Raw genomic sequence first — 26,632 nt, forward strand, 5'->3', positions numbered from 1 at the left:
ACTATTATAAATAATACATAAATTCCTTAAACTGATTATAAGTGTCATCGTAGTTGTTATGATCATAAATTACTATTTTTTTTATTTCTCAAATAAAAATCATTTTGTATCACTTAAATTGTGATGGAGCTAAAGGAAAAGAGGGGGATTGCAATAATTTGGTTGTTACTTTGATGTGTTGCTCTGAGGTAATTTCTTTCAATGAAAAATACATTCAGTAAACGTTTTGATGACATTTATTAGCCATTCCGTTGGCTCAGATACTGTATGGAATATTAAATGAATTTAAGTATACATTTGAAATGGATGCATTTGCCAACATTTAGCCAAAAGAGTGTTTAAAAATGAAATAGCATTTATTTCAAAATGTTTTAAATCAATTTATTCAATCCATTGCTTTTGAACTCAATAAGTGGTGAACAAAAAAAAAATTAAAAAAAAAATAACATAAAAAAGATCTATATGAAAAACTATAGTTCTAGATGAATCTATTAAATAATTATATTAAACTTAACAATATAAACATTATATTACATAATCCATAAGACCTTGAACACTGGACTTAAATGAGAACAATTCCAACGATATTAATGTTATAACAAAAATTGCCCAATTCATGCTAAATTTGAAAAAAAAAAATCCATTCGACATATGAAAACATGACATTTGAAGTATAAACACAACATAAACAATGAAAAAAATGTATCAAATTATTGGAAGTTTGAAAATAAAAGTAAAAAAATAAAATAAAATTCTTTTTAATTCATTTAATTTTTGGATGAGGATTTTTCTTCAAACATTTTTATATTCACAATAATGATACACCATATACACACATTCAAAGTTTATTATTTCATGAATACAGTTCATTACATGTTATAGTTTTAATATTTAATGGCAACTTATTTCATTTACGTACTATATTTGTAATCAATAATGGATTTTCTTGTTCATTTTATCACATTTCTACCATTCTCTACGCATAAAATCAATTTTGGTCCCTTATATATTCTAAAATTTGTGATATAAGTATGTGATTCTGATTTGGTGGAATTTCTTTACCTAAACAATACCTCAAATCTGTCTACAGACACATTTTTGGATTATTTATTTACATAAGTAAATTGGAATTAAGATCTTGAAACGACATTTATAAGCATAATCAAATTTGGGTTATACTTCTTTTACCGAACTTCAACTGTAACCTTAAAATGAGATGTTTAGCTTTGGATATGTACACACATAAAGATGAGATTTATAACAGTTGAACAATGACCAAACTAATCGATGAACCAAATGCTAAGCCGATACCAAGAAAGGCTGCCATTATTGATGAGGCCATCTCTTTTTCTTGATTTCTCACCGATCTAAAAAAAAAAACAATTGACAAAAAAACATGATCGAAAATTTCAAGCAATGTATAATTAAACAATTTGAATGCATCACTTACTTTGGCGCCCAAATCATGGCAATATTGGCGAGATAACCATTTGTAAAGGCAAAGAAACACATCAGCAGAATAAATATGTAATCGGAATGAATAAATACGGGTAATCGGTGACGGACAGTGGTGTTGCAAAACAACAATGCGGGAAGGAATGCAATTCTCAATATCGACATCACGGCAACCAAATGAGGTTTGTCGTTTGGCCATTCTATTAAACCAGCCAAAATTCGACCGAGATAATCCTAAAAATAAAATTGTAATTTTTTTAAAATAAGAAACGCACAAGTAAGTAGAATTGAAAACATGCTTACCCCAGAGTTGAATATCAAATAATTTGTTACTGGAATAAAGTACACGTCGTTCCTAGAATGAAAAAATAATTAAAATTTACAAGATATGTTGAATATGTAAAAAAAAACAAAGTGAGTATAATCATTACCATGGGTGACCGCGATTTTGAGAGCTTATTAATACTGTCACTGAAGGATACACTGACAACGTTGCCACAAATACCTGCAATGTAATCAAGATAAAATTAAAAACAATATATTACACAAAGATGAGATTACACAAAGTTACACATACCATCCACTCTGTAAAACCGTAGAGCCACATTTTATTCATAACCTCCCAGAACTTCGGTTCCATGCCAACAAGTGACGGCTGTCGTTGTAATTGTAAACGGGAATTCTTTGGCGATAGAGCACCTGATCGATCGGTTGTGTAATATTTGAAAAACTTTGTTCGTCCCATCAAAATATACGCAACGAGTGATAGAACCAAAAGTATATTCCCAATTGTAAAGAAAATCAATGCAGATTCACTTGGATCAGATGCAAATGTTATTGTTATGATTTCTATGATTGCCGTAAATACACCGCCCAGCGCTTGTCCAGACACTACAGCTGTTATATATTCCGATGGAAACTGACCGGATATTCCTGTTTTTTTACAAACAATCACGATCATATTTAATCCATTTAAATGAATGAACTCATTATATAAAATACTCACCAAATAAACCACCCGATAAGATAGCAGTAGCAATGTTCATGACTACCACTGAAACAATGGTGACGTCGAAAAATGTATCTTGCCATTTGTCAGTGTTTACTTTGATGAGAACGGTGTTACAAGCGAAAAATATTAAAATAACAACCAGTGATCCAACCATTCGTAAGTGTAATCGAAATTTATGACCGTAAATGGCATTTAAAATCAGGAACATTGTACTCGGTATGGACGCCGAGAAAGTGAGATCTGAGGTGAATGTTGCTTGTATTGGCGTGATTTCACTTGAATTACTTGTCACATTTCGAAATTTGAACATCCAATACTGAAATTTAAAATGAATAAAATTGCATTTGTTTTACTTTTTTTCAGATTTTTTGAATAAAAATATACACAATTCTTAGTTCTCAAGGCTTTAAACGCAACTTTGCCGCATTTTGTGATATAGTTTAATTGAATATTTGCATTGCAATATCTATAAATTATTATGAACTTATATTGTACGTAATGAACTCACTGTTCAAACATCAAACTAAACAGATAACACAGAATCCATACAGCGGAACGGAAAAGATTAAAACAAACAAAGGAATTATAGCAAAAAATGTGGGCGTATTATTCGACCCTTGTTTGATTAACATTTTCTTCGCTCATCTAGTATAAATAAAGTGCGTTTGACGTCTGTAATTGAATATTTTTCTTAAATTCATTTGAAAAAAATGTGTCGGGGCCCCGGATTATATAAAGTTGTTTATTCCTTACTTAGATCTTTCAATTGACCCACATATATGTCTAATCGTCTCAAAAAAAATCAATAAATTTAATTAAAATCATCAATTCTCTGAGGCTATCAAAATCTAAATCAAAACGTCGCATGAAACTCACACAAAAAACGACCGATAATTAACTTTGTACTATTCGACGTAAAATTGAAATAAATAATTGCGATAATATTTCGATGACGGCAACATCTTTTTCGGCTTACATAATAATAAATGCACTGATGACTGTTCAACAACATTTGACTCGCAAAAATGGGTGCAAGTTGATATGCGTTCGTATCAATTTAATGGATTGTTGAAATTTCACACGAGGCTACCTATCGTCTCGTGCTTGCAAATTTTACTATATGGGAAAGGAGATAACTGCGCAGTTCATGAATCTATAGAAAATAGCATTAAAAGGTCAAAAAAAATTCCGCGTGCCAAATATTTGATAAGAAATGGAACGGGAGTTTAAAAATATAGCAACGTTTTTTGTTTGAATTGACCGATATTCTTCGTCTTTATGTTTTACAAACAAAAAAATAGCTTCAATTGGGAATTGAACAACCACTTGTTGATTCAAAATTTAAAATTGTATCACATGGTCAATATTTATTATAAAAACAATTTCATTTTTTGGAAATTCATGAATGAAAATTGTTGGAACTGCAACGTAATAATTGAATTACTCATAGTAAATATACTTTGGCATTGGTTGGTATTGAAAAAAAATCTCATATATGTTGAGCCAAAAAAAAATCGATGTTTTCCGTTTGGAATGCGAGTCACGTTCTGGCATGAATTGCCTCTCATAACATTTCACAAAAAGAAAAGAGCCTTTGTTGGCACTCGAATTTTACAGCATTACGTGAAAATATGATATTAATTTTGGCAAGATGGAATATTGAAAAATAACATACGTCTTCAGCTGTAATGAAAAAATTCCACGGCAAAAGTGTCGTCATTCCGAGCAGATAGAAGACAATGTAGGTGAAAGAAAATCGATCAACTGGAACTGTATTTGGTGCCTTGAACAACTGCTGAGTATCATCGTCATAGTCGTCTGTCGATTCCAAGTCACGAATATCATGCGTATCCGTGTCGTTAATATCTGAATGACTGCTGTTGTGTCCATAACCAGATTCATTTCCAAAATCGTCAAAACTTCTGCGTTTAACTACCGAAATTGCATCCTCGTTCACATCTTCGCTATCACTTGTTGTATCCAGCAATGGTTGTTCATTTCGTGGCGAACTCATTTTCTCACAACAACAAATGTGAGATGAAGTTTGTTCAAGGTTTTAAAATATTCAACTATTACAGAAAATTTACTTATTGCTTACAGAAGTCAACACAAACTTTATCAATATGGAACAAACTTCAATCACAATATTATTTTTCATTGATTTCTAAATGCAAAACACTTTTGCAAGCTCATTTTTTTTCTTGTTCTCACAATCGCTTAAAAACTGACCAACATCAATATTATACGAGCGTGAAATGCAATAAAATTGTACTTTGTGCACTGGTTGCTCAGCGCAAACTGTTTTCTTTGTAATTGGTAGATTACAATTTTTTTCAATACTTTCAGTTTTTTTCTCAGTTCGTCTTTATCTCTGTTAGTTGACAGTGACAGCTGTGAACTGTCATGCTAACTACAAGCAATCACTCAGTTGAACGGGTTCGTTCACATTAGAGCTGTGCATTCCAATGGAAAATGGAAATGTCAATATACAGTAATACAATAATACCATATATAATACACTTTGTAGAAGCAGTTTTTGAAAGTTGATTGTTTCCTAGATACGGAAGTGTTTAAATATTTAAAATAAATGTTATCAATATGACATATTCGACCAGCATAAAAATATTTAAGTACAATCACAGTGATAATCGCATTCTATTCAACAATGTAATCTGTCGGTATTCACACAAATATACAAAATATACTTCATATTAAACGAAGGCTGTCTATTGAACTGAGTGCGTTATCTTGAACAAATTGAATTTAATAAGATGACATTATATCATTCAACTATCGTCAGATAAAAGAAACTGTGAACTGTGAGCTGTGAGAACCAAAATATATCTCTATATATTTATATTTATCGAGTGATAAGAGAAGAAGACGCTTCGAAATGGCTGACAATCATAAAAATACCGAGTAGGTTCATTTTGATGCAGTTTTAATTGCACATATTAATTTTAATAACGAGCGATATTCACAGAGATGATGAAAAAACTACAGACGCTACATATAGTGGACTATTAGAAAAATGTGATAATACAGTTGAACAAACGAATCAAAAGTCAACCAAAACAGGCCTTTATCGTCAAGTGAGTGAACACATATTTAATCATTTTTTACACACGAGTATCATTATCATCGAATGAAAGTTTGACATCCGAAAATGTTTGTTCATTTTTCAATTATTTTTTTTAGATTCTTTTGACAACCATTGTGACACCGGTTATGATAAGTTTAGCCCACAGCCTGGCATTTCCTGCTTTAATTATTCCAGAATTACGAAAAGAAAATGGTACAATTTCAATGACCGAAGATGAAGAACCCTGGTTCACAAGCACATTCAGTGTGGCATCGCCGATTGGATCACTAATTAGTGGTTTTATGATGGATCGATACGGTCGAAAGATTACATTGGCAACACCACTAATACCTCTGATATTAAGTTGGATTGTCCTGGCATCTGCCCAAACTAAATTTGTTCTATTTCTGAGTCGAATAGTTTTGGGTGTTTGTGGAGGGTTTGGCCCGCCAATTTGTCAGATTTATTTGGCCGAAACTGCTGATGCTGAATTTCGTGGTGTAACAATTAATCTGGGATATGTAACATTATCCACAGGGTTCCTTTTGACTTTTGCACTGGGTGCTGCAATGAGTTGGCGCCATCTAGCATGGTGTGGAATTATATTTCCGATTATAACATTGGCTGGTATTGCCCTTATACCAGAGTCTCCAATTTTTTTAATTCGAAGCGGAAACATTGAACGAGCATACAAGAGTTTTCTTTGGCTTCGTGGTGATAAAAACATTGCTCGAAACGAACTGAACAAACATTTATCTCAAATAAATCAAGAAAATGAAGCCAATCAAGCAGCACAAAACAACAATTCGTGGCGAGATTTTTTTCAGCCATCTGTTTTAAAACCCATTGTAATCATTTTCGCATTCATTTTGTTCTTCAATTTATCGGGAACTTATTTGTTGATATACTATGCAATTGATATTCTGGACCAAGTTCATTTAAAAATCAGTTCACATAATGCGAGTGTTATTATATCACTTGTTAGATTAATAGTTACCATTGTTTTTTGTTGGTTGTTTACAAAAATCAAAAGACGACCTATATATCTGATCGCGGGCATTGGCTCCACCTGTAGCACGCTTATCTTGGCTGCATACTTACATTTTGAAGGTCAATTTGCAAGCGAAACATTGAAATTACTTGTTGCTGGATCCTTACTCCTACTTTACGTTTCGACAAATACTGCTTTCATGATTACGCCAGGTTACATTTACTTTTATTTCTTTTTATAAAATGAATTTTAATAAAAATATTTTTTAAATGTTAGGTTTCTTAACCGGTGAATTATTGCCCGCGAAAATTAGAGGTGATGACTATAATCATTAGCTTAATTTTAAAAGAAAATAAATTCAAATAATAAATATTTTTTTTATTTCTTGCAGGCCGCTTAGCTGGTTATATCTACACGTATTTTAGTGTAGTGACTTTTATATTGAATAAATTTTTTCCAAATCTTAATAGTCTTCTCGGTTTAACTGGTGTAATATTTGTATTTGGATTGGCAAGTTTGGCAACTACATGTTTGGTATATTTTATGGTACCAGAAACAAAAGGAAAAACACTGCTTGAAATTGAACGATATTTTCAAGAACATGGATGGATTTATAAATCAAGTCAATCACCTTCGGGTTCAATTCAAATGAATCAATAATGCCAAATATTAGACGAAATTATTTAAAATGTAATTTTTTATGCTGAAAACAATCTTTTTTATGTGTGTTTTTTTTTATTAATTTTGAACAGTAAGCGAAAATATATCGAATTTGTAAATTATGATTTTTTTTTATATAAATAAAAAACGTGTGATTTTTGTTTGTTTGTTTTAAACTCTGGTCTCTTCACTTTTTGAGTTTTTGTTGTTGAAACTGCCCTTGAACCATTGTAGCTGCTTTGAAATTGGCTGAAAGTTGCGAAAAGAAATGCTTGTGTGAATGTCACACCATAAAATCGAACAAAATTCAACTAAATTTTTGAGAAAAATCTAAGAAAATTGTGTATTTACAATTTATAAGCAAGAAGGGTGCAATTACTGTCATTAAAATCAGCGTTTTATTTATTGAGGTTTTCAATTCAAAGATCTTTGATACATTTCTCTTAGCGTTACATGTTTTTGTTGTTTGTTTGTTTCTTCAAACGGGGATTTTTTCTAATATTTTGAGAAAACAACCGTTTATGGATATTGTGATGGTTTGACTATCAAAATAATTGACATATAAATTTAACTAGTGTATGCATGACTTTCATTCCATTTCAAGCAACTAGTTTTTTTTCTACAAATTAAAATGACGTATTTTTTTCACTTAAAATGGATTATAATCGATATGCAAAACAAAAACAAAAATGAATTCCAACAATCTATTCAATATTTAGTTCAACATTCGTAATTTTTTCTTTCATCGAATTGAATTAATCGGGTTTAAACGATAGAAAACATGTTTTCGAACAAATAATCCACTCTCAAACACTTACACTGACCGTATCGAACATGAAAATTACGAAAACATCGCTACAGTTTTATTCCAATTCTTATGACATTATGATAATACTCATACTTTCTACTTAATCAATTTACAGAGTAAATTGTATAGGACACAACAAAATTAAAAATTAATATAAACTAAATTATTTTATGTAACCAATTTCCCGGCAAAAAATGTTGTTTTTTTTCTTAATCTTAATTTGTGCAGGAAAAGCAACACTATTCTTTAATATGTGCTTTTTTTTGTTCACATTTGGCACATAATAGTTTTGATAGGAATTGCAATAAATGTTTAGCATTCGAACAAAAAATAACTATAGAGAATAAATACAACTCATGAGCAAAGAAGTAAATGTTCCAAATTATCATATTTTGTGTCTTTCAATTTAAACCTGAGATAAATTTTGTGATGTGGTTTTTTTGGTTTGTTCACCGTGTTCTTCCTCTTCGGCCATTGTTGTCAAGCGTTGTTCACTGTTTGGACTTAAATTTTTTCGATCTCCTTTTTTCTCGCCGGACCTAAATAATTTTATCGAATTTGAAATAAAAGGAGAATTGAAATGCTCCAAATTTAGTTGATACTTACGATGAACTTTTTGTATGCTTCGGTATGTTTATTTTCTTTGTATTGTGGTCATTTTTTCCTTCATTTACTTGCTTCCAAATGGTTGTTTTATTTACCTCTTCGGTGATATTGATTGGCTTCGATGGTATGATTAATGATAGCTTTGCGTTCGAAATTTCTAAATCTCCTGGATATGGTGGTGGTTGGTCTTGTTGCTGAAATTTCAAAGTGGGATAGTTCACAGTGAGATAGTTTTCAGGATTTTTAATCATTGAATTGAACGATGTGTCTGAATTTTGCTCTTTATTCAATTAAAAGGCTGTTTTTTTGCATTCAAAAATGTTAGAAATTCTTAATTGAAAATTTGTTTAAAACTCACCTCTCCCTCTTCTAAATTATGCATGTCTTCAACAGCCGCACGCCGCGTCATTTCGGGCATAATATCATCGAGAATTTTTAATTCACGATGAGTGAATAGACAATCCAATGACTTTCTAATGCCAATCATTACAACCAACATCAATGGGAATAAAATTGAAGTATAGAAATACGATTTAATCATCCACAAAACCACAAGACACGCAAACTGTATGCATGTAAAGATATGAACACGTTTCAGTGGAACCTATAAAAAAAGAAGAAATAAAATGAAAATGATTGAAAATAAGTTTTTGATTTCGATAGTAACCTGTCTTAAGAACATGTAATCGGGTTGATATTTGACGGGCATGAACATGATCAAGATGCGATCAAATAATTGAAGACCTTTCAACGAAGCGGCACCCATATATAAAAATACTCCAAATAACACAGGCATGGGGATATGGCTAAGAAGTGGTGTAAGAAAAACGCTGCCTCCGATGGTTAAAAAGATGAAGATATGAGTCACACGCTGTTCGCGTACACCTAAAAACTGTGGTTTTTCCCCTGGGGCCGCAGTTTCCGATTCAAGTTTTAATGAGTTTACATGATTGATTGACAGTACTGTGGCAGCGACAAACCTTCATTTATAATGAAGAAAAAAGTTTTTTTTATTTAAATCATTCACAGCGCAAAATATAAGAAACTACTTATAGTCTTTGAGAAGTCGATTTCTTACCATGGCAAACCAAATGTTGTACAAATCTGAATGAGAATTGCTAATACAAACAAATCCAAATGGTATCCACAGCCCTTTTTCAATTTGTTTTCTTTTCGATTGACGATTACTGCGGTTATTTGTTGGTCCATAAAAATGAGAATGACACCCAGCAATGCTGGGAAAAATGCAATTATCCACCACCAGAAATGATTTACAAAAGGAGATATTATCCATCCACGTGTGCTTATGGTTGGCTTGAAATCCGATGGTACATCCAATTTTGGTGTTGGTATGGCGGTATAGTAATCCAATGTTGTCATTGAAAATATGGCAATAATTACAGCAAAATCGCTAATTAATTGACGGACCTAAAGAGTCAAAAATTAATTTTAAATGTTTTGAATAAAATTATTAAATTGTATTGTGATTTATTGCCTTTGATGGGAAGAATAGAGCATTCTTGAAGTCTTTTAAAATTACTGATGTGGTAAATGTTCCAAAGAACAGAACAATCGACATAAGGAAAACATTCCCTACTGGTTCCGGTTTGTCGCAGTCAGTTCCGACGCGTGTACCATTAAGTGCCTTTCGAACAGAATGAATTGGAAAAGTTAGATATAGGTGGTGAGATGGGAGGGGAAGACATTTCAATTCGCTGAACATTACTTACAATACATTGAGCGCTCGTGTATTTTGCCCAACTGAAATCATATTTATCGAATGGAGATTGACAAACACAATCATATATCTCGTCCGATGACGTTATTGGATATTTTGCTCCAATCGATAGCACATTTTCAATTGCCTATGAATAAGAATAATTGCACAAATATAGAAACAGACTGAAATTGGTCAATCACCTCGGTTTTGTGAATTCAAATTTACCTTATAGACGAAGATCAGAGCAATCAATGTGGCAAAGTTTTCTTCAGTGAATCTTGTGATATAGCAAACCAAAGCCGATGCATCTATCGCAACCATAATTATAAGAACGATTGTAATCCAAGTGCCGATCCAAAATCTGAAATATAAACGAATAAGCCTTTTTTCTGGGACATTTGCACATTGTTTAATTATTGGCATAAACAACCTAAACGACATGTAGTCCAACTCGGCGGCCAAACAAAATTTGTAAACGATTGTCTCAAACACAAGCACCGGACCTGTACTTCCGAGAATGGTCAACGGTTGGCCAGAGAAGAAACCATAACCGATGCCACAAATAAAACCAGACACAAGTGATTCCATCTAAATAAACCGAAAAATTAAATTATTTCATTATTGAATTCCCCTTTTGATTATCGATTTTATTAATAAGATGTACCGCAGCCATATTGTTTCCTGTTGCTGCACCTAGCAAACCTCCTACAATATTTAAAAAAAAATGTTTTTAGATCATTCTCAGCGGAAATGTAATTATTTGAAAATTAAATTTCTTACCAAATGTAATAATTGGTGATAAACAGGCAAAGTATAAAAATATCCACGATGCAATACATTGACTATTTACCGCATCCTTAAAATCCGACCAATAAAACGGTGCTTTGCGACGCAAATCATTTTTTAGTCCTCCAAACAATTCACCACTACGCACTGGAAGATAAAATATTTTGCTGAATGAAAAAGTTATTGTTGATATAAAGAACACGTGACGATACCTAAACCCGATTCTTCTCTTTGCCGTTGCTCGTCTTCTTCGTGATTCAATTCTTTTGAACTGGGTTTTTCTGGCGGTTTTCGTTTTCTCACTTCTTGACTGGGAATGGCGGCTGGAGGTTCAATACGTATCGTTGGATCCCATTCACCTGGCGGAAGTACTGTTACTGCATCCAAAAATTCATCAACACCAGCCAACAAATGATCACGTTTCTTAGCTAGACGTTTGTAAGTCAGAGAGGTGAATGAAAATTCATTGTAATAGAACCTTAGTATTGTATATTTACCTCGATAAGCTACCTCATGAAATATTTCATCTGACATTAGAGTAGCCATAGCTCTTCCGATTTCATGAAAACTGCCGTGACTACCGACTGGACCAAGCAAAATGAATAAGAATCTAAATAAACAGAAAGAAATTAAGTTGTTTCATTATTGAGATCCCTTTTTAATCATCGAATCTATTTAAAAGATGTACCTTGTGGGAATTGGAACCTCAGTTAAGTCTCCCATAATTGAGGCCTTATTGAGTCTGAGGAAGGCTGATAATGTTTTATCCAAAAATTCAACTTCACCAACGAGAATATTTGAGGCTTCTGCGCCGGGAGGGATTTTCTTCATGAAATGTGTATTGTTTTTGTGCGGATCATAACCATTTTGCAATTCAGAGGAACTAGCGTTACGAGGCATCGACATACTGCTTGGACTTTTAACCATTTCATCTCCTTTGTTTTTGTTTTGAACATCATAAAAGCATGGAAAAAACCGTAATTATTTTATGATCAAACAGAAAAGACAATTAAGTCATCATTCAACGTTTTTAAAACAGCATCCAATTAAGTTCGTGCAAAAAGAGCATGCATTCAAAACTCAAAGCTACTATAAACATTTTCAATGGAGCAACACAAATATTTTGTTTAGTTTGAAATAAAAAGCGGTTCATAAAGTGATTTCAAGTGATAAAAATTTGAAGAAAATAGGTGAAAATTAATTTGAATAGGTTACAATTTTAAAACATCATTCCAATTGGTTATAGAAAAATATATAATTTTTTATCATTTGATACGTCGGTAAAGTGACCATTAAACTATTTCAACTAATTGAAATAGTGTTTAATTTTTTACGAGCGGCTAATCAACAACAATAATCACACAGAGTATTTTTTTTTGGTGTCCAATAACTGGAAATTATAAATATGTAGCAATTTAATATTTTCTTTCTTTCAAATCAATAAAACAATAGAATTCCCAGTAATTGGTCGCTCTAAAGTACTCAAGATATTCTAATTTCATTCAAATAAATAACAGCCTATACATATATCGAATGCGTGTGTTTTACCCGATGAAAAGCTACCAATTTGAGCATTTTGACCAGGAACCATTAAAAGTTTCATTCCACTTGTGCTATCTGCATTTGAGTTTGGTGGTGAAAATGCATTCGACGGTGACGGCGTTAAGCCGGACTTGTTTTGTTGATCGTCTATCACTAGAATAATTAATTTCAAACAATAAATTCTTTTTGCGAATTCAACGAGATAATGCAAACGGTAATGATCCAATATACGTCGGTAGGGAATGAAACTATCGACGTAATTAATCGTTTTTATGCAACGATAAAAAGTATTTTTCGGATAAAAATAAATTTAAAATTAACAGTAAAGTGCATCAAAATTTAATGAAGCTAAATACAAAATCGATAACTTGGTGGGAAAATGTGGACGTCGTTTATTTATGGAACATGTAAATACTGATAGAATTTTTATAGATTCGTGAATGAAGATAGAGGAATTGAGAACAAATAAATGTTTCAACAGCCATGACAAGTTGAGAAATATATTTTGTAATTTTTACAAATATCCCCTCATACCCTACTCAGTCAGAACCACTAAACTGGTAAAGATTATAAGGAGGATAGTATTCATGTTAATTTTATGAATCATTTTCCATCTTCATAAAAGCGTGAAATTAAAAAAATCCAATTTAAATTATGAATTATTTGACCGACAAAATCCGAAGTATCCTGGTTTTTATCCAATTAAAAATAGCTTAAATAAACCAGTTGAAATTGACAATTTACATCCTTTATTTCAACATCCTCTTTTAACAATTTAAATAATTATAGTCAATGTATGATTACACCAAAGAATCAGTGATTTTGCCGTTCTTTCAAAGAAATAACTCTTATTCCATTCTTAAAAAATATATTTCCCGTTTGTGCTTTGACTGGCGTTTCTTCGAATGCAATTCTGTGCAATATTTTTTTTTATAAACAATCAACTACATATTAAGAGAACGAGAGACAGTGAGTTTCAGTGGGTAGACATTTATTTGAAAAGAACGAATGTTTCAACCAGACCAAAAATGTGTCTATTTACGATACACAAAAATGAGAAGAGAGAAAGAGACAAAGGAAAAAAGAATAGAACGTCGAAAGTAAAACCTTTCATTGCAAGTTGGGATGATGATGAAGTGCTTGGAATGTTTGCAACATCGGAAGTTGTGGCACCTGCATGAAAGCACGTTGTGACGCCAATGTTGTTCAATTGGAATGTGTTCATGTCACCTGCAAATATCGTCGAGAATGACGATTGGAACAAAATTCTCATTTATCATGAAACGCAAATGTATGAACTAATACAAAGCCGATGTTGAAAAACTGTATTTCGGACAAATATTTACCATGTTCAAAAGTCATTTCTCCAAATGAAATTTGGATCTTTTTTTTTCGAGAGACAAACGTAACAGTGACCACTTATCATAAAAAAAAGTATATAACATAAAAGAAAAATCTTCCGAGAAAACTAATGCATTATAAACTTTGAAGGAGTGTCGATTTGAGTGACAGTTGATTTGGCGCAAAAGGCATGACTGTACTTGGGATTTGCATGTGCATATGTTTGCATGTTCCAACAATTTTTTCAGATTTGACTGAAATGTATGAGTGTGCGATGTGTAATGTTTAATGTTTCAGCAGTGATTCTAATGTACACTATCATAAAACTATTGTAATACTAATTTTAATTGACATATTACTGTGTCGTCGTTGCGGTGTGTAGTGTTGTGCGTGTGTTAGTGTATTTCGTATATTCATTGAAAATATGTTTCGTATGTAGGCTAAATTGGTGAGTTTGGTACATCGATTGAGACACGAGACAAATGAAATAATCTACCTGTGGTTGGAACAGCGAGATATAGACCACGTGCATCTTTTTTAGAGCCACTCAATTGAGCAGTTTGCTGAGATGGAATGATGTCATCGATATCAGCCGTAGTATCGTTTAAATGTAATGAATATGAAGATGTGGCTGGCTTGCTGGCTTGCTGTAGGTCTACACACGCATTTTATTTTATGATTTTTTTTGTTGTTGGTGTATTGAATTAGTAGTCATGAATGTGAGTTATTTTAGACCAGTTTTAGTAATGTCATTTGTTCAACCAAAATGGACACCCAAAATGGAAACGAAATTAAATGTTTATTCATTTGAAAAATAAAATGTATGGGCTTTCTGAATATTTGACCCCATAAAATGATAATAATATTAATAAAACAAAATTCAAAGAATGTTATGAATTATTACGCGATTTCACTCTCAAATGCATAAATGAAACTCAAATTAACATAACAAACATAAACAGGTTATTTTAAAGTATTTGTTAGTGGTTATGAAAGCAGAATAAACGTGAAATGATTCAACATACTTTTTGAAGACGAGTGATTGCGTCCGATTTCGGCCAGATTCCTGATAATTGGTAGACGACTCATGTTATCTTTCCTTTTGGCTTCTCGCTCGTGCTGGTGTCGATGGCGTAGCAGCAATGCATCGCGTACTTTTTCTCGGGATGCAAATGGCAACGAGCCAGCATTCACCATGTTATCACAAACTAAATCGGCTATTTCCTCCAGATTACTTGCCTCCATATCAAGCATAACAGTACCGTTTGTCAACAAGCTTCGCAATTCAAATAGGGAATGTAATGATAGCGTAGCAACATGAGGTTTTGACCAACGATCACCGCCTTCTTCTACGTCTTCTTCGAATTTTACCCATCGGGCAGTCTCTTTCCATTCAATCTCATCGCCATCCTTCACCAATTCCTCCATCTCTGAAAAGAGCGGATGCGACTCAGCACCATCATCGATATCTTCACCAAGTATAAATTGTACACGATGCGCTGGGGGAGTTACTGAAATAACAAAACAAAAACAATTCATTCAAAACTTCCTCATATTGTGCAATACTATTCAACAGAATGAATGAAGCTGCTAAACACAGAGGAAATAAAATATTGAGAAAAAATTTGCTCGAAAACGGAAGAGATGTTTGTTCGTAAAATGAAAAGGCGCTTTCGTAAAAGAAATAGTTACACAAAAGCATAAAAAACATCTTCAATGAATTGCGAATTATTGTTTCAATCGTTAGAAGAAGAAATCTTAAGTGGTTAGTTGTTGTTTTTTTGCATGCCAAGAAGATGATTAAAAACGCAAGAAAATTATAAATGTACGATAGTGATAGGAAACGAAAGAGCTTTGCCTATCGCAACGCAATTTTGTGTAATTTTCTTTAATGATTGTCAAATCTTACAGCCTCCTTCATCAGTAATGCTAACACGGCGCCGTGTAAGTCCGATAACAGAATTTGACCCTGTGATATAAAACAATATGTTATCCAATACAAACAATTTTTCAACATCATTTCCATTGAATTTTACATCTTTTGTTTTTTTTTACTTCAATGGAAATTCATTTGAAATTTGTTTGAAAATACATGTGTACAGTGATATTTATTATTGCTTACTTGGTCGATCGTATTCCGAAACTTTGTCGCCTTCTTTATGATGATGTTTGTGTCGTCGATGCGAGTGTCGACGGCTGTTTGGCATATGGACTCCAAAGAAAACTGTATGGGCACGATGGCCTACAAATGTTGTTTTAGTAAATTATTCCATTGTTCCATTCACCTGTTCCACTATCAACCTTACCTTCATAGTCCTGTTCTGTATATCGTTGATTGATAACGCCAGGATCTTTTGGCGCTTCGGTATCGCTATCCATCGTCCAAGGTTTTCTATGGTAAAATTGAAATGAAATTAAGTGCTTTTGCGAAAAAACGCTTTTAACGTATGTTTTGATCAGAGCGTCACAAAGAGAACTCAAGGTGTTTGTTGTATTGAAGTAAATGGGTTTTCGCAATTCGACTTATCACGTGGAAGACGAAAGAACAACACTAAAGGCGGTGGATTCGCCTCTGAATGAAACAGTTGTCTAAGAGAATATAAACTGTATTGTGTGTTTTTTATTTGATGTCATGATAAAAGCATTTAATTCAATGTTGAAACATTGAAATTTAGTATCGTGGAGTGCGGTTCAATTAAAGTTGTATTACATTTGCCTTTCTAATGAGGAAGCTTGTATTTAAGAATACATCAAATAGAGTAAACATTTTTGATCGACATTAAGCCGGTTTTAATTGGTGCTAATCAAAGACTCTTTTTTCGTTATGTAATTTCTTATCTTTAACCGTTTTCCGTAGAAATTTTTGATCACATTCATTAAAACGTTATTTTTCCAAATTTCTAACCAAATTTTGAGATCATTTGGATTTCATCGCATAATTTTTTAACGAAAAAACTGATTTGCGGTTGCAGTAAAAATACACTTTGATGCGTTTTTGATGATACACACTACGTTTTTCATCTTTAATTAACTGTTTAATTCAAAGTAAATTACACAAGAACATTGGCAATGGTGACACCAACGACAATCAATGAAAGACATCGATATGATAGCGTCTATGGCAGTTAACCTTGCTATTGTCGGAATAGTGAAACCCAAACGAATTGTTTTGCACTGTTGTTCCTATATTGTATTACAACACAATATTGTTAATAACAATAAAATTCATCACAGTTGGTAGACTAATATAACGCAATATTGTGTTACGATTGATATTTTTTAAGTCAACACGCGATCTCATACAACTCTCAATTTGGATGAATATAGCAATACTCTCATGTTGATCTGATTTTTAAATACATTTGATGCAATTTGAAATTAATAATAAAACGAGCTTTGTTTACATTATGCACTGCATTCTGTTATCGGCGATATTTTGTGGTTTGTAATTTCATTTTTTTTTTTTTTTCATATTTATCAAGGGGAATAAAAAGGCATGCCGCATGCGATGACTTTCATTATATTAACCAAATAATGGACGTCCAACGGTTTGTCCAGAGTGGGAGTTTTTTAATGCTATATTTACTTGATTGTGGCATAGAATAATAAATAATGATAATCTTTGAAAATGATCAATGAATGTAAAGAATAGGTCTTGAACTTCATTAGATTAACTTCATCTATGCATAAAGTGGACTTGCTCTATTCTCTGTTATTTGATTACAGCGATTTGAACTTTTGCTTGAACCTCAATTGAAATTCCCAATCCAAGTTACAAATTTGAAAATATTCTTCTACATGTTCTTCCTACTTACTCGGTACTGTGCAATAGAAAACTTTCCAACTCAAAGGATTGCCGTTTGGCAATTTGCTGCTTTTTCGTATTTGATGACATTTCGTGCACTTACTTATTTTTGTGTGGAATCTTACGACAAAATGTAATATATCAATTTGGTAGGTATAAAATAGAGGGCTTTTGGAGAAGATATTCAATTATTCATTCGACTTGTAAAACTTTTTTCAAAATGTATTCATTGGTATTTTTTATTTTCCGTCTGACCAGATATTAATTTCTCGAGAGTTTGTTTTGGACTGTTTTTCATGAAAAATCACTTTTTTCAAAACTAATTTTAGTTATGACACGCAGGCTTCAACAACAGTTTTTAAAAAAAGGATAAAACTAAAATCTATTTCACTATATATATATATATATCGTTGACATTGAAACTTGAGATTTTGTTAAGTGTAATATTGAATTTAAATAGCAGCGCAACATATGACTTTTAAGAGTTTTCAGAGATCAACTTCAATTTCAACAAATTCATTTTACTTATCCCTTCTCAATTCATAATTAATTAAGTTTTAACTTGTTGTTTAGTTTTAGTTTTAGCCATTGATATAAGATATAAATGATGTTTTAATTTCTTAGTACAGTAGATTTACTTTAGATCGATATTGAAAGATTCATAAGCCGATACAAAGACGTGTTTCTATGAAGTTTCTAAGTTACATTTTCGTTTCCACAAGCACGATTAATAAAAATAATACATTTTAGAAGCATTTAATTAAAACGATACATGAAACGGTAAATGTTGCACAGCTTCAAAATGCAGTGTTCTATTATGGCGTGAATGGATTTTGCATCACTCAAACTATTATTGACCTTCATCTTTGTTTTTCCACGCTCTCAATTTTCTATTCATTTTATTCTCTCTCAAACAAATGGATATCCGAACTTATTTGATTTGAAATTGTTAGCAAGAAAATATTATCCATCCAAATTGATTTAATATTCGATGAATATATGTTTGAAATCTATCATCAAAGTGAATAATGTTTCATTTGTTGCATTCAATCACTGGTAATCGAATAAATCAGACAATTTTTTTCCCTCTAAACGGTATTAGCATGCTTGTGCAAAACATTTTTAACATTAACATCATCAAGTATGGTACACAATGTTAACAAAATTACAAGTCAGTAAGTATAAAATACACAATTTACAATTTACAAAGTAAGAGACGTAGAAGAGAAAGTGTGAATGCCTCGACCACTTGATTAAAACTGAATAAAGCAAACGCACTGAGTCAATCAGACTTTGTTTATGCTCACACAAACATCAAATAGATGTGTACATGTGTGGTATACATTGTCTACTATGGTATGTGAGTTAATGTATACATGATGCGGAACTCTCTCGGCTTGAGAATTGTAGAAAGGGAAAAACTAAGAAATAAACAACACACATATCGCTCAGCTGATACCGTATGCTAGTGATTTGGAATGCATAAAACAGCTTGTTGCAAGAGTTTACTCAGTATGAGTATTATTCAATGTCCAACGTTTATTAGTACGCTATTGATACGGTGTTTGTGCATGAACATTAACTGATACTTATAAATGAAGTATAATTTTGTGATTTTCAACCCTATGAATGGTTGGGGTTGGCTTTGTCTATTTTATTGGATTATTATTTAAAAAATTGTTCTACATTTTCATGTACAATTATATTTTTTCTGAATGTCTATAGAGAGTACTGCATGGAAATTGCTCATTCAGTTGAACTGTGTGGTGTTGTATTGCTCACTTACTACTATCAGTTACTAGAGCAGTCAGTAAGCATGTTGTCGTTAACTTGAATACCTAATATTGAGTAAAATACTCTAGAAACTAGTATAAATTGCAGCACGAGCTGTATGTAGCACATTCTGTTGTATTGGTCTGCAGTGAGGGTTTGGTTACATTCATATTTTTATATTGCATCAAAGAAGCCATAAGAAAATCATACATTTATTGCCTAAAACGATAAAAAATAAAATTCACATATAGTTGGCGCTGCATTCTATGCAAACTTGTTTTCCGTTGCAACGGACTAAGTTGAAAGTATACGCTTATTACATAGAATGTAGCACCAACTATATGTGAATTTTATTTTTTTATCATTTTAGGCAGTAATCTTATCGCTTCTTTACAATTAGAATGATATAAACCATTAGTGAAATTAATCCTAGTACAGTAGTAAAGGTAATTCATTTGAAGCGCAAATATTTATTTTGAAGGAAAGAAGAAAACTAATCAATATTTTTTATTATCACATTGGCACTTTTTTACCATTCTCGATCATGTTCACTTACCCGGCAACATTTTCAATTTGAATAAAATAATCATAAAATTTGGTATGCGTTCATGAGCCATCAAATTGAATAGCATTTTCATGGAAATGTTTCGAATATGTCATTGGTTTGTACTAAAAATAATCTCATTCAATTTGCGAATGCATAGATTTAACTCAAAAAAAAAAAAAAATCTCAACATTATAATCTGATCTGAATTGAGTAAATGTTCATTTGCATTTTGATGACTGAAACGATTGAAAAGCCCATTGAATCAGAAACTACTTTGTATTTGTTTTATTCATTAGAAAGATATTATTACCATTCAACACATAGCGGATAAAATTATCGATTGAATTGGATACAGTGAAGCACACACCATAGTTCTTCCTCAAGACAAAGGCGGAACGAATAATAAGAATCACTCTTGCTTGAAAACTAATTCAATTATTTGTATTAACAAATTGTTGTAGTGTTTTACTTACCAAAAATATCTGTTGAGATCAAAGTGGATAAGGTTGTTTGCTTATATGAATATGTGTATATAAAAATCAGTGAATAAAAGGTCTTCTTAGTATTGCTTTTACACAATCACTTAATTAGCTCTTCCTTTTCTTTGAGAATTTGTCGTATAAAACTTAATTAATTTGATAATAATATTATTGCTGCGTGAGAGTCCATTTAATTCAATTGCACGTTGACAATGTAAATTTGGCCATGTTCATTTGTATTTATATAAAACTGCCAAACGATCACTAAATCTCTTCACACTAATCATTAACGCGAGTTGTACATCTTTGTAGCTGTACATTCTACGTATTGTATATAAAAATGTTTTATAGAATCAATTTGATTATAGCACTAAAATTAATAACGTTCTGACAAAGTGAAAAGTCGTTGTTATTGTTTGTGTAATTGAAACATTGTAAATGTTACGACGTAATTCGTTGAGAATGAAAAAAAAACACATCAACGTCATTCAAAATTAAAAACACTAGCTCACTTTAAATTACATTAGAAGCATATAAATCAGATCATAAATTGGGACAGCATCTCTTGAGGCGATAGCAATGACAGGAAGATGAGAACACTATTCGTTTATTCAATGGTATTACAAGTGAAATGCTTTGGTTTTGCAGTCATTCGAGTAAAGAGGTAGTGAATACGATAGTCGTCGAAAGAATAGAGGTGGGTGGGTAAAAATTATTAAAACACAAACAATTTACAGGCAAAACAAATTGAGTACAAATTAAAAATGACACACTTTTCGATTCAGTCCAACAATGAATCAATTCAATGTGTGGTTACTTTCATATCGTCCAACAACGCCTTGGTGGATTCCTCACACCCGCTATATTGTGTTGCGCTTTGGGATCTGACTCAAATTAAGTTTCCAACACCAAAATACAACTTAGTTTGCGTGTTTGATTGTTATGATTCTGTTGGGTGTAAACACAGTTTTTTTTCAGTTAGAATAACAGGTTAAAAACAATTTTCAGTGTCTGGCTTAGTGTCTTTATAATTCGATCAATACGATGTGGTTTAAGCACAAAAAAATATTGTTTGCTATTTTCCTCCAATCGTCACGCAACACACTCCTACTTTCCAAAAAAAGAACATAAGCTGTTGGCACCAGAGGTAATTCACGAACTTTGACTCATTTGAACTTCACCAAAAAATCAAAAATGCAGATAAAGTAATCGCTTTCGTTAAATCAATAGAAATTGACTATTCTGAAGTGCTTGAATAAACAACATTGACGCTTTATATTCTAGTTAAAATGTCTTCATTTGGCCACCAATCAATAAACATTTTAGATTGCTTTGACTACGTTTTAAATGATTTCTAGTTTTAATTGAGTCAAGGATTTTGAAAATCACTGAATTGTTATAATTCTTTGTATATTTTTTCTCTCTTAACACTCAACTAACACGCACTGATATCGAAGATGTACTCATCGCGTCTCTGGGAATCGACGAGAAAATCGAAACTAGCAGCGAATATGTGTAACAAATTAAATAGCCTGCAGAGCTTTCTTTCGAATCCAGTATTTGTGCAATAAATAACATTTTATATACAACACACGCATACACACGCATATTCAAAACGCAAATATGTCAAGTCAACAATATTCTGTATCAAAACTATATAAAGATAGAAGGATAATTTTTATTTTGTCATGCATACACACAAAGAAATGTGTCAGTGTGCGATTGCGCGCGCTTGCTCAATTCAATTGTTTTTGGTGGCGGTATTTGGTTTAATCGCCGATATAAATCGGCATATTGCATTTTTTTTAGATTGGATGAGATTTATAGCAATATTATCAAGATCTTTCGGTGTTTTAATAATTCTTAGATTTAACAAATGTGATTTTTTGCTGAAAAATAAAAACAAAACAACTAATATACATATTTCTGTTGTACGTGTATTGAATTTCCCCTTTTTTATTCATGTTACGGCTTATCTATGGCCTCTAGCAAAACATAAAACCATCTATACACTGTGAATAACGCCATCTATTACCGATTTTTTTTTCTGTATATTATCTCTTTTCAAAGCTATGTGATTTTGCATACATTGAATATGTTGGTTTTTTGTTGCATGGGTTTTCCATTCTGTTGATGTTTTTTTCATAATTGTCCCATCAATTATTAAGAGGGACTGTTTCTCAGAGTAATATGTGTGTGAGGAAGCGTTCTGAAAAACCGGACGAGCACTGAGAATCTCCTTCCCCTGCTCCTCCAACTTCTCAGAGCAGTCCTTCTCACACTTATTTCTCTGAGAAACAATCTCTGATTATTAGGCAGTGAACATTTTTTTTGAGTGACAAAAATAATGAATATTTCATTTTCTATTGTCACGGGCCATGAATAGCGTGTTAATCTTAGTGTTAAATTTAGTAAAAGATAAAATTCGGTGGTTTTTTCAAGCAGAACGTTGAAATTCCAATAATTCACGCAACACTTCTAAACAGCATAAAAAAGGATAAAGACGTTTTCACCAGCTAGAAGAATAAAAATGATGTTTTAAATTGAATTTGATAAATGGTTTTGAATTTTGAAAATACTAACACCTGAAAAGCTTGCCATTGTCATGTACATAAGTCCTAATCCGGAGAAATGAAATTCAGTTAAGGAGTAACGAATCGACATTTGAATATATCGTTGAGTTTTCATAGGATACTTGTACCAAAGAGTATCGCAATATGCTGTTATTGCAATCTTTAGAGAACGATCAGTAACCAATTCACCAAAATAACAGAACAAGAATAGGAATAAAACCATCAACGAACCGATTCCAATTGCCTGATACACTTCTATCGAGAGATTTGACGCCGACTAGATTTTTGGAATTAAAAATCGTTTTTAATGAAAATTTAGGTTGTATTTTGCTCATTTTCTACGAACCACTTGTAATTGAAAAAGTAGAGTGCACAATGCGCCAACACAGTTGCATATGCTTACAAAAAGATATGCGCTTACCAAGCTAGCCACTTCATTCCGAATTCTATTTAATTAAAATAAATTGAAAATTATATGAATACGTTCAATTGTCGTTTTTTGAAGAACGTTACTTACGATATTGCCTTTACGTGTAATTCGAGCATATCAATAAATTGGATTTTCATTTTTGTGTGTGTCTTTGGCAATCCAATCGGCAATTCGTCCAATTTCTTTACGGTTTTTGCAACATCTTCCAACATTGCACTTATGTACACACATGAACTCACGTATAATGATAGATAGGTTGACGACAACAAGATGGCACAAACGCAACCTAATTCTTGACCAACTAATGTAGTTGCCATTCCTGATGGCGTGTATGTCACATTATGCCACATGCTATTTTTGAAACATTTGCCACTCCAATTAAAGACATTTCAAATTTGAAGATAATTTAAATCATGTAATGCTTACTAGGACTTGTACGGCGTGTACCACGAGGAAAAGGAGTACTTTCCGGTTAAATAGTGATAGAGTGGTTTGAGAAACGGGAAAAAATTCACACCCATGTTGCCAACAAAACACCAAAATGTGTACTTTTTGATGAAATTTTCACTTCGTTCGTTTGCACTGTCATAAATAGTGGCTGTGCTGCATTTATTCAAACGACCTTTTATGTGATAATAATTATTGGAAATTAATTCTTTGAAAGATTTTATTAGATTGAAACTACTTACGGTCAGCCACAACTCTGCCTATGTCATCAATGACTTTTCGTACTTGAAATTTTCGGATGGTTAACAAAACATAATTGCAGCACATCATTGTGAATATAAAATTGGTATACATGGCATCAGTAATCACCGCAATGTCAGCAGTTTTTAGATTTGCTTTCAAATATGCATAACTCGTCAATGCAACGAACCATAACGGCAAACTTGTTACAATAATTCGTAATGTATCAGAAACACCAACTTTTGTTATGCTTTTATTTGGATACAAGCCAAATCCTTTCAAAAACATTCTAGTCGTAGGCATGTAACTCATTTTAACTTTTTAGATAAAATTTTTTATTCTTCTGAAAGAAAAAATTAACTTCTTTAGATTTTTGATATGGGTTTAACTCTATTTGATTTAAATGGAAGGCTTTATTTCACATTTATTCAAACAGTTTACAATTACACTTGTTACTGAATACAAATCGAATGTTTTCCAACATGCCTTATATATCCTTTGATACGCTTCAATACCTTTGAGAGGTTTTAATTATTCAGAATTGTGATGTTTTATACGGTTCATTTCTTTTTTCCAAAATACTCGTGATTAATCATTGAAGAATCTACATGGAGTTTGTTTATTAATGTATTCATCAGAATGCTTAAAAGTTTGATATAAGGAGAGTGGCTATGCTGTGTAGTAAAGTTATCCCATAAGTAAGAAGTGACTCCATCTGGCGATATTTTTCTCTCTTCTTCCCAGAAAAGCATACATGAGGAAATATGGAATGAATGGAGCATTTAAATGTAACAACAGAAGTATTCAACATTCTACATCTATACAATATATGTTGCACAAAGAATATGAGATGAATAATTTTCGTGACGAAACATGTCGATATATGTTTGGACAAAAAAGTAAAAATTTAAACAATTTCCTAGGTTTTTGACATGGTTAATTAGGCATTTACACAACATCATCTCAAAAATCTTCTGTTCTTCTCTCTTATTTTTGTTCGGTCGTGTGTTGCTTTTGTTCTTGTTTAAAATTGAAATGTGCTTATGCTTTAACCGAACATTGACGCAAAATACCAAAACGACTAACCGACGTTATGAGCAAAACATGAGTACTGAGTTTTCTCGGCTTAGGTGATAGTTACTGTTTGCAGCGCATGTTGTGTATCTATTACCTCCTATTGTTATTGTACCCATCACCTGAATCATCGCAGAATCGAACTGAAGCAGAAAAAAGGTTCTGTTAATGCGAAATTAGAATATGGATTTTTATCTATTAACACTGTTGATTCTTCTCTTCGTTTGCTTCCTTTTTTTTCGTCGTTCGTTTTGTTGCATTTTCTATTTGCAATTTCGTTTTGCTTCATGGTTAGTGTACGATACGTAGAAATCCATTTGTGCAGTTTTCATTTCATTCTCTTTGTTTAGTTCAAGTGGAAAATCGCATCACCGCTTAACTTAAGGAAAATGTATTGTGAATACTGGACAACAAAAAAAAACGATAAGAATTGTTCATTACAAACAGTTCTCTTTTTGTGTGGCTTTCCTGAGTTCGTAGAAATCAGACAATGTAATATTGACCAGATAATTCAGAATGGATTGGATGATACTCATCATTTTGTTGCCACACTTGCCTATTTTATGCAGAAAAGCCTTTCAATTAACGCATTCGAGCCAACTGTGGTTTTTTCTGCTCTCATTTCTTTTGTCGCTAAATGAAAGACAATTCATACATCGGCAACAAATGCCGGTATGTTAGATTTAATTAAATCTCTTAAACGATGCTTAAATACCTTCAAATGATGATCTGTTTAATTTTTCCCGAAGCAATAGCGAAATAAAGAGAAAAATAGATTCTGCAGGAAAGTATTTAACAAAGAAGAATAGTTGATAAATGCTCAAAATAAAAATACAGAATACAAACATTGACCCAATTTCATTCACCGTACGTTCCAGAAATGTTGTTTTTAAATCATTACATACGGGAGCGAAAAAAAAAAACAATTCTATTTGAATTTATTCATATAGCACAGTTCCGTTCAAAAGAATGTGACCACCCGAAACTTGTTATCATATTTGCTGATTTAATATATTCAATGAGCCGCTACTAAATCGTTTGATTGTTATCTCTCCATTTGACCAAATGTGAATTCGATTGATTTTCGTAAATGGAATTACTACAAATTGATTTTGAATACATCAATGCCTTTCGGTCTTCAATAAATTGAATATTATTATGCTAGATTCGATATGCGATAATGCCTGATTTATGACTTAATACGGTTTTTTACGGTCTTAGCAAATAGAAATAATCGTCTGCTTTTTTTTACACCGAAACA

The 26,632-nt window shown here is 32.2% G+C and overlaps 3 protein-coding genes across 16 annotated transcripts; 1 reads left to right on the forward strand and 2 right to left on the reverse strand.

Annotated features, from left to right (window-relative positions):
- Positions 1-767: 767 nt before the first annotated feature.
- LOC116341377 (equilibrative nucleoside transporter 1) lies at positions 768-4,832 on the reverse strand. Its single transcript, XM_031768399.1, has 7 exons — positions 4,143-4,832; positions 2,462-2,783; positions 2,033-2,388; positions 1,887-1,960; positions 1,759-1,810; positions 1,451-1,689; positions 768-1,367 (listed from the first exon to the last, which is right to left on the reverse strand). Exons 1-7 carry the CDS (start codon positions 4,479-4,481, stop codon positions 1,256-1,258), a joined length of 1,494 nt encoding a protein of 497 aa, XP_031624259.1. The 5' UTR covers positions 4,482-4,832; the 3' UTR covers positions 768-1,255.
- A 106-nt stretch (positions 4,833-4,938) lies between these two features.
- Positions 4,939-7,262, forward strand: LOC116341376 (facilitated trehalose transporter Tret1-like). 2 transcript variants are annotated; one of them, XM_031768398.1, is made up of 6 exons: positions 4,939-5,205; positions 5,268-5,386; positions 5,451-5,559; positions 5,666-6,752; positions 6,817-6,855; positions 6,932-7,262. In XM_031768398.1, the coding sequence occupies exons 2-6, from the start codon at positions 5,361-5,363 to the stop codon at positions 7,198-7,200; spliced, it is 1,530 nt and encodes a 509-aa protein (XP_031624258.1). In that variant the 5' UTR covers positions 4,939-5,205; positions 5,268-5,360; the 3' UTR covers positions 7,201-7,262. The 2 variants fall into 2 exon arrangements, with proteins under 2 accessions (XP_031624258.1, XP_031624256.1); XM_031768396.1 differs by having other exon boundaries at positions 4,939-5,386.
- Positions 7,263-7,349: 87 nt separating this feature from the next.
- LOC116341374 (electroneutral sodium bicarbonate exchanger 1) lies at positions 7,350-22,088 on the reverse strand. Of its 13 annotated transcripts, XM_031768387.1 has the most exons (24): positions 21,768-22,088; positions 20,602-20,928; positions 16,310-16,395; positions 16,126-16,245; positions 15,913-15,972; positions 15,029-15,514; positions 14,500-14,658; positions 13,770-13,892; positions 12,669-12,815; positions 11,809-12,055; positions 11,618-11,730; positions 11,333-11,548; positions 11,115-11,267; positions 10,999-11,039; positions 10,765-10,922; positions 10,560-10,695; positions 10,345-10,479; positions 10,110-10,259; positions 9,693-10,042; positions 9,282-9,594; positions 8,973-9,218; positions 8,615-8,808; positions 8,421-8,547; positions 7,350-7,449 (listed from the first exon to the last, which is right to left on the reverse strand). In XM_031768387.1, the coding sequence occupies exons 3-24, from the start codon at positions 16,380-16,382 to the stop codon at positions 7,372-7,374; spliced, it is 3,825 nt and encodes a 1,274-aa protein (XP_031624247.1). In that variant the 5' UTR covers positions 16,383-16,395; positions 20,602-20,928; positions 21,768-22,088; the 3' UTR covers positions 7,350-7,371. The 13 variants fall into 13 exon arrangements, with proteins under 13 accessions (XP_031624247.1, XP_031624246.1, XP_031624248.1 ...); XM_031768386.1 differs by having other exon boundaries at positions 20,602-22,088; XM_031768388.1 differs by lacking the exons at positions 20,602-20,928; positions 21,768-22,088 and adding an exon at positions 19,008-19,030.
- Between the last annotated feature and the right edge of the window lie 4,544 nt (positions 22,089-26,632).

This window comes from Contarinia nasturtii, unplaced genomic scaffold (assembly GCF_009176525.2).
Source record: "Contarinia nasturtii isolate CC-2019 unplaced genomic scaffold, AAFC_CNas_1.1 Cnas_scaffold_695, whole genome shotgun sequence".
Classification (NCBI taxonomy): domain Eukaryota; kingdom Metazoa; phylum Arthropoda; class Insecta; order Diptera; family Cecidomyiidae; genus Contarinia; species Contarinia nasturtii.

Excerpts from the sequence above, each read along its gene's own strand:
- LOC116341377 (XM_031768399.1), bottom strand. The coding sequence starts at position 4,481 with ATGAGTTCGCCACGAAATGAACAACCATTGCTGGATACAACAAGTGAT. Across the intron at positions 2,784-4,142 it reads TTTTCATTACAGCTGAAGAC|TATTGGATGTTCAAATTTCG; the intron begins GTATGTTATTTT and ends TTTAAATTTCAG. Across the intron at positions 2,389-2,461 it reads CTTATCGGGTGGTTTATTTG|GAATATCCGGTCAGTTTCCA; the intron begins GTGAGTATTTTA and ends GTAAAAAAACAG.
- LOC116341376 (XM_031768396.1), top strand. The coding sequence starts at position 5,361 with ATGGCTGACAATCATAAAAATACCGA. Across the intron at positions 5,560-5,665 it reads AAACAGGCCTTTATCGTCAA|ATTCTTTTGACAACCATTGT; the intron begins GTGAGTGAACAC and ends TATTTTTTTTAG. Across the intron at positions 6,753-6,816 it reads TGCTTTCATGATTACGCCAG|GTTTCTTAACCGGTGAATTA; the intron begins GTTACATTTACT and ends TTTAAATGTTAG.
- LOC116341374 (XM_031768383.1), bottom strand. The coding sequence starts at position 17,898 with ATGTCATCAAATACGAAAAAGCAGCAAATTGCCAAACGGCAATCCTTT. Across the intron at positions 11,731-11,808 it reads GAGGTTCCAATTCCCACAAG|ATTCTTATTCATTTTGCTTG; the intron begins GTACATCTTTTA and ends CTGTTTATTTAG. Across the intron at positions 10,923-10,998 it reads CAGGAAACAATATGGCTGCG|ATGGAATCACTTGTGTCTGG; the intron begins GTACATCTTATT and ends CGGTTTATTTAG.